Genomic DNA, 8555 nt, shown 5'->3' with positions numbered 1-8555 from the left:
AAAATACTTATTACATTAAAAGGTACAGTACATAGTACCTAAATGTATATGAACTTTTTTTCAGAAAATTTTGTATTCTACGTATTATTTTCTCTACCCTAATATTGTATATGGACTTGATCCATTTTATTGACTTTCAAACCAGTATGAAAAATATATTATCGCTTTTTTCTTGGAGTGACTGCTTATTGTAACAATTACACACTATTTATTTTTACAGCCAAAGCTAACAGATTTTTCATATAGTTTTATTACTTTGCAGTTTCACTTGGACCCTCTCAGGCTGTGGTGATAACTATTTATTACAGCTGATAAGGATCTAGTTATCAACATGTTGGTGTCGAATTACACAACTGCACTCATGCTTGGCTGTACTATTATTGATCAAGATTATTTTGTTTACTTTTTATTAAAGTTTCATTATTTAAACTAATAAGTTTCTAATTTTTACATTTGATTTACTTTTATAACAATAAATAAAAAATATATACATAAAAATCAAGAAATTTAAATACATCAAAAATTTTGTCTTTTCCAAGCTCTAACTCTTAGTAATAATAATGTGGTATTAGAAATATTTTTTGTAAAATTCAATTATGGAATTTAGAATACAAAATACTTCCATGCATATCAAATAGAATGTCTTAAAAGTAATAAGATTTATCTGGTTTTCTTACTGAGCTAAAAATGGCTTAAATAATTCCCACACCTGTTCAAGCAAAGATCCAACAATAGCAAGCAAAGAAAATGATCTCAAAATATTTAGATTTGCTTATTCTATGGGCTTGAGACCTTGTAGTTGTCAGTAAATGAAATTTTTTGCTTTCTATTGATTACAAATAATCTAATAGAAAATTTTAGGAAGAATTTGACATTTTTTGAAACCAGGATGTGGCATATGACCATCACATTATGACTTTTATCTACCTAAAGGAAAAAGCTTTATTGGTACAAAACGATAGTTTAGTTGGAGGATATGTATAAGTGTGAAATTCCACAGGATGGAGGTCACATATTGATAGAATAAAATCAAAAATGGGTAATTTACAGCAGAAAAAATGTCATAATACAGAAAAGTGAAGATTGAGCATTTATTCAGATATTTCATTTTGAAATTAAAAAATTAAAAGTTATATTAAGATTTTAGTTATAAACAATGTTTTGATGCCAAGTTTGTTGATATAAATTGATAATTAACTTCTCTTCTCCTTCTCTATAATTTGGCAATCTACAGTTACTATAGTTGATCTGGTATGAAGATAGAAATACCTTGTACTTTTATATTACTATTTTTTGAATATTTCCCAAAAGGCTAAGTCCTTATTCATTTTACACTGTAGTTACAATAAATTTCTCTCCAACAGGGTATCTGTCTTGAATAGAATGAGGTTTTATGCTAGTTGGTAAATTGATAAATAAAATTAATTAGAATTGTTATTAAAATTTAGATCATTGTGAAGCACCATGTTCAGTTCCTTTAAAAGAAAGTTTTTAATTTGTCACAAAAAAAAAAAAACGCTATGTAATACAAAGTGAGAATGCAATATACCTCTGAACATAGCAATATCTACTTTAACTATGGGCTGTCTCCTGTACATATCAAGGGTTTTTCAATCAGTTCTATAATATTTATTCTGTGTACAACATTCTAGCTTTATGGAACTGTTATTAAACAAAATGAATTGATATTGTCCCCTGTTTTCACTAGAAGTGAAAGTATTCATAGTTTTATTGATACATGCCATGAGAAGACCTTTAGAAGATACTGAAGGTATACCTTACATCAGAGACAAGCGTATGAAAAATGCTGTCACGGGGAACATCCATTCATTAAAACTGTTTTATTTTTGGTTTTCAGTGAAGAGACAAAAGAAGAGTTTGAAAAGTGGCAAAAATATGATGAAAGCCAAGATAATTTTTGTGAGACTGAAGGTAAGGAAATTTAAGATAATTCATGAAATAAAGGTCAGATCAGTTATTTTTGTCTAGTTTTGAAAACTTGAAATCTCTTTCACACTAAAGCAACAGAACTCATCCAGAGTTCCACACCAAGTGTGTAAAACATGAAAGCCTACCTTATATTAGATGTGACAGTCGTTTTCTGTATTTTAGAGGGATTGAAAGAAATTCAGCTGGATTTCATTATTTACAGATCTAAAAGCAAAGCTAATTTGTGACTTCAATTTATACCTTAAATCAACTGTTCATACAATAGTTATAAGTTTCACTAAAAGTGATAAACAACAGTTTGAATTTGGGTCTTTTGTCTTCAAAAGTAAGTACCTTTTGAAATATTGAAACTAAACTGTGTTCATTGTCATTATTAGCAGTTTATATGATCAGGTAAATCTAATTATTAAGTAATTATTATTAATATTAGCTACCAATGAGTTTGAATCCCAGATTTCAGCTGATAATCTGCTGCTGTCTTCAAGGAAGTTCTGAGAAGGAATGTTTGTGGTGGTAGGTACTGGGATTTGATCCCAGGTCTTCTTCTTAGAAAGCTTACAGTCCTTAGGACTTGTCTGAAGAGGGTAGAAGATTAACAGTTGAAACATAAAATTTAGACAAATTATTAATTAGTATCTAGTAACATAGTTTGTCATGGTTAGTAACCCATACTATGATTTAGATCCTATTACCCCAGCCTTACTGTAAGTTCATAAAACATTTTTTTTACTTCTATCATAAGGTTATTTTTCACACCTGTGGAATTTAGCACAAACACCAGATGCTAGTTTTGAGTGCAGTTTTATGAGAAACTTGTATGTTAGATATAAAAACAAAAAGAGGCTTGATTGAAATAATCTTTTGAATATTCATCAGTAAACCTTTCAGTGTATGGCACATGGTGATATGGACAGTTCTGTGTGTTTTTGTAACCACAGTTAATGATGTGAAGTAAGCATTACCAAAACCAATGTATGTTAGTCATTTTTTAAAACTTGCTTATATCTGTATTAAAGCAATTTCTTTCAGTTTTTTAAGGATTTTGACTACATTTCAGGTGAGTCTCTTACAGACGTAAAGTATGTAGACCTTCATCGAAATCCAGAGAGATTTACAGGATACAAAGGTGTATCTTCTCACCGTGTCTGGAAGAGTATTTATCAAGAAAATTGCTTCAAGTTAGTATAGTTGTTTGAATAGTTGGCTGTAACAGCACTTGTCTCGAGTAGTTGGACAGTTATTTACTTCTGAGCAATTTTAAGCAGTGTAGATTGATTTAATGTTTTTATAGACTGTATTACATGTAATGAACAACTGTTGTAAGCATTTGAAATTTACATAGAAAGGAAAACTAACAAGGAAATTCTGAAATCTAATAAGGTAAAGACAATAGCTGGATATGCATAGTAAACAAAAGATGGACTACTTTTAGATCTAAGAGAAGACTGAATGATATTCTGATGGGTAAAATTGAAGAAAGAAGAGTGAGAAGCAGGCAAGAGACATATTTAGCTTGATGAAATTAGTAACTTTACTGGAGATGAGGAACTTGAATTAGGAAAGCTGGTACGGGTAGTGAGGAATAAAGAATAAGGGAGAACAATATTTGTTGACCCTCAAAATTGATGAGGAAACCATTATTGATTGAATGCCTGGAGTAAGGGGAGAATGGCATTTTTGGTCTCTGTGTTGAGACTCACCAGAGTCTGAAACATTGGCCACTCCTACACGTCATCCAAGTGTAGTCCTTAGAAACTTCAAATACATTAGATTGAACTGACTAAAAAACTGTAATCTCCAGTCTTTTTGTGTTTTTTTTGTGTTACACACATAAGGTGAAAAACCTGTCAACACAAACAAATCTTCCAAAGGAAAATTAAAGTAATAATTATAGGGTTATATAATACTGTTAATTATTCTTGGATTAGATAATCTGGCAGGTATCTCCCAAGCCTAACTTAATCTTGTGAAGCTGCAAAAAATGTTTGACAACTTATTTTGGGATAGTGGATTTTTCTTTACAATGGAACTTATGAACACTCTGGGTTGGTAAATTATGTTCCAGAAATATTCCCTGTATTCAATTTACCGTTAAAAGCTTGTATTTGCCTAAAAGATTTGTATTTTTTTAATTTTATGAATGACATAACATAATTGTGTTGCAAAATTCATTCCAGAATATCGTGTTTTTTTATTATTACATTACATGACGAACCTTTAACTATTCCAAAATATCATGTTTTTTTATTATTACATTACATGACGAACCTTTAACTATTCCAGAATATGATGTTTTTTTTATTATTACATTACATGATGAACCTTTAACTATTCCAGAATATGATGTTTTTTTATAATTACATTACATGACGAACCTTTAACTATTCCAGAATATCATGTTTTTTATTATTACATTACATGATGAACCTTTAACTATTCCAGAATATGATGTTTTTTTTATTATTACATTACATGATGAACCTTTAACTATTCCAGAATATGATGTTTTTTATTATTACATTACATGATGAACCTTTAACTATTCCAGAATATCATGTTTTTTTATTATTACATTACATGACGAACCTTTAACTATTCCAGAATATCATGTTTTTTATTATTACATTACATGATGAACCTCTAACTATTCCAGAATACGATGATTTTTGTTATTATTCCAGTATGTAATGATTTTACTTTTAATTTAGATATGTGACATTCTTTTTTAATCAGTATTTGATGATCCTTTTTTATTTTTTATTCCAGTACATGATTTTTCAAACTTTCAGTATATGAATGGTTAACATATCTTTGGATATTTCTGGTGATCACTGTACTTTTGTTGTTTTGTGGTTTAAAAGAAATGTTTAATATCTTTTAAAGAGCCAACTAAGATTTAATGCCAACAATTAAATCGACTTAGGCCTTAAACAAATTTTGTGTAAGATTTCAAATCATAGTCTACAAAGTTAAAGGTTCTAATTATCAATAGCCTTTGTGCATAAGTAAAGACTATGTTTTGTAGGCACTGATGAACAGGAAGTAGTATGTCATTCCAAAACAATAAAAATAACTGTGTTAGAATTTATAAATACAGGAAAATATTTATAATTCTTTAAGCTCTGCTGTCCTGTTTTGTAATGTTATGTAAGCTGTACAGCTGAAATAAAGTTGTATTTATACCCATATTGATGTTACAGTGATACCTTATATTTGGACATTGTATTTTTTCACCTCACAGGCCAGATCATGAGCATGGACCTTTTACCACTTCCAAAAATCTTGGTGGTAAGTTCTTGTATATATCTTCAGAAGTTAGATTATTTTTTCAGCTGTTGCATTTTTTAGCTGGAAAGGGCTAAACATTTTGTTATTTAGTGAAAATAATATTTTTCTTTCCTAATTTCCCTTTCTTTACCTGGATTATTAATCAAATATGTTTTAGTTTAATCTTTTTTACTTGCATCTTGAGAGGTTTTGAATTACTTAAGTAATAAACATTCAAATATCAAATTCACTATAGAACACCAGAAAAAAACTTCCATTTGTGGGCCAATGTATCCATAACAATGATGGAAAATATGAATGTCAACTTTTCCGTAAGATAATATTCACAGGATTATATTTCAACATTGAAAAGTATATATATCATTTTTAAGAAAACTTGATTAAAATACTGGTTTATCAAGCATATGAGCTAAACAGTAAATATGAATTTTTTCATAGAGAGAGATAGAAAATATTGAAGAATTCTTAATAATAATTCATTTTCCAACACTGATTATAAATCAAATATTGCATGATTATATTAATAAGACAGTCCTTTCTATATCAGCCAATCACAATGTACCAAAACAAATAATTACTTGTGTTATACTCTTTACTGGAAAACAGGCAATTCTGATTAGAAACCATTTGAAAAAGTTGTGTTCTTGAGGATATGCTTAAGGACATAACTTTTTTAAAGGAGTTGTCATATGTATGTTTAAGCTTGTATGTAAGACTACAGAATTTTTTAGATACAAGGATTGAATGAGTGCATATAAAACTTCTAATGTGGTGTATGAATAAAAATTTCCTAAATGTAATTTTGGTAATAAGATTATTGTACTACTGTTAACAGCATGTATTCAAGAACATACCAGTTTGAGATCTAGATACTTTAGTATTATGAGACAAACCCAAAAATGGAGAACAATCCTAAATTCTTGCAAGGGGCAACTGTGAACACCGTTTGAGAATAAATAAAAGTCTATTAATCGATAGATTCTAACCTGACCAAATGAGCAGAGTGGTGTTGCCCATTTATTATTGAATCTGGTATAAAGCTAAATAACATATGATGCTATTTTAATTTCTTTAACATGTTTTTATACATTGTTAGTTTACTATTAGCTGGTATAAAGCTAAATAACCAGTGCTATTTTTGTAACATATGGTGCATTAGTAGTTTAATATGAGCTTGTATAAAGCTGAATAAACAGTGCTGTGACATTAGTTTTTTTTACCATATTCTTGTATGTTGTTAGTTAAGTATGAACTTGTATAAAACTGAACAAATAGTACTGTGGCATTAGTTTTTGTACTATATTCATGTACATATGAGTTGGTATAAACCTTAATATACAATGTTGTGGCATTAATTTCTTTTTACCATATTCTTCTATGTTGTTAGTTTAGTATGAGCTTGCATAAAACTGAACAAACAGCAGTGTTGGTTTAGTTTTGTTTTAATAATATTATAATATGAATTAGTATAAAATTGATTAAACAGTACTGTTGCTCTAGTTTTTGTTCCATCTTTGTTGTTATGATAGTTTAATAAGAGCTGGTATAAAGCTTAATAAACAGTACTGTTGCTTTGCTTTTTGTTCCATGTTTGTTGTTATGCTAGTTTAATAAGAGCTGGTATAAAGCTTAATAAACAGTACTGTTGCTTTGCTTTTTGTTCCATGTTTGTTGTTATGCTAGTTTAATAAGAGCTGTTATAAAGCTAAATAAACAGTACTGTTGCTTTGCTTTTTGTTCCATGTTTGTTGTTATGCTAGTTTAATAAGAGCTGGTATAAAGCTAAATAAACAGTACTGTTGCTTTGCTTTTTGTTCCATGTTTGTTGTTATGATAGTTTTATAAGAGCTGGTATAAAGCTAAATAAACAGTACTGTTGCTTTGCTTTTTGTTCCATCTTTGTTGTTATGCTAGTTTAATATAAAATGGCATTCATTAACATTGTAATATTAAATTTTGGTGAGGATGTTCAAATATTTATAATACATTGTGTACAGTATATGATATAAGGGGATGATAGGAGGTCCTTTTATGTTTCCTCACGAAATGAGAAATCTACTTTATCAAAGTAGTTTTACTATTCTTAAAAAGTAAATTCTCAGTAAGTCACTGATAGGTGTAGTTGTTTGTATTCGTAAGTTTTTATTTTTATCATTTTATTTAGACCAGTGATTTACTGGTGAAGCCTGGTAGTTTAATTATCCAAATTTTAAATGTTTTAAACATTAAAGTCATTTGTCATAATTGTTTTTAAAGTTTAACCCTACAGAGATGGGCTTGGTCGATTTGACTGACCTTGTAACCATCATATATCTATAAAATTATTCATGTTATGACTTCAAAATATTTTGGTAGACTTTTAATGAACATTATAGGTATATAAAGTATTATAAAAAATCCCCAAAATAATTTATCTGGCTTTTTGTCTAACCTATAAATAGGATAAAAAGAAATTTCATTGCTACTCAGAGCTATCTTTAGTTTAAACACTTCAAGTTCTTTACATAAGATATAGGTTTTGACCATTAAAAAAACAAAACAGTTGTCTCATTTGTATAGTTTATGATGTACTTATTCAATAACAATGTCAGAGAGAATGATATACACTTCTTTAAAGACAGAGGATATGGCAAGGTTGTGTCATGTAAGTTTAGTAAATCTTGTGATATCTAAGTAAAGCAAGAAGATAAGGGCTGGAAATTTTACATTCTTTTTTGTCAATATCTATAGTGTGTGTTTTTAATTGGTTAAATAATCTTAAGCCTTAAAAAGGAAAGAAACAATATCTAAAGCATAATATATAACAGTAGAGGACAATAAGAGACCTTTTTATTCAACTAGGACATCCTATCAACTAAACACTAAAAATGTAAAGCCAACCCTTAGCATTGAAATATTTATCAAGCTTCCCATAACTCTTTCAACCCGGGCTCAGTTCCTGGGACCTACCTGGTAACCATTTTGTGCTTATTATAGTTTTCATGTTATAACTTTTAAATTAGAAAGCAAATGTTAACGAAATTTGGCAGATTATCAGTAAACATTACGATGATTTCATATGCAAAATCTCTAATTATTTTACTATGTGTTAAGGTTTGTAAAGCAATGTTTCTCTCATGCCTTTTTTTTTCTTTTCACATCTTGCCTATCTATCATGCAAAGTAATTTACATTTTAAGATTAAACATACTTTTATGCATCAGAAAATTTTGAAATTTCACATGTGAAATCTTTATAATGTCCAAATAGTTATCAAACATTACTTAAGAAAAAACTTTATATTTTATCTGTTATTTTCAGTAATTAATCTCTGTATGG

At 28.8% G+C, this 8555-nt stretch overlaps 1 protein-coding gene across 1 annotated transcript in view; it reads left to right on the top strand.

The window, feature by feature from the left end:
- LOC106463530 (ERO1-like protein alpha) overlaps positions 1–8555 on the top strand; it is a gene marked incomplete at its 5' end in the record, with an annotated part of 37684 nt that overhangs the window by 13164 nt on the left and 15965 nt on the right. The window contains 3 exons of the mRNA XM_013923574.2: positions 1859–1932; positions 3008–3128; positions 5192–5238. Of these exons, the coding sequence (XP_013779028.1) occupies positions 1859–1932; positions 3008–3128; positions 5192–5238 (242 nt within the window). The remainder of the gene's footprint in view (positions 1–1858; positions 1933–3007; positions 3129–5191; positions 5239–8555) is intronic.

This window comes from Limulus polyphemus, unplaced genomic scaffold (genome assembly GCF_000517525.1).
Source record: "Limulus polyphemus unplaced genomic scaffold, Limulus_polyphemus-2.1.2 Scaffold1431, whole genome shotgun sequence".
NCBI classification, from domain to species: domain Eukaryota; kingdom Metazoa; phylum Arthropoda; class Merostomata; order Xiphosura; family Limulidae; genus Limulus; species Limulus polyphemus.
Note: the sequence above shows the minus strand (reverse complement) of the source record. Positions and strands in the feature narration are given on the sequence as shown.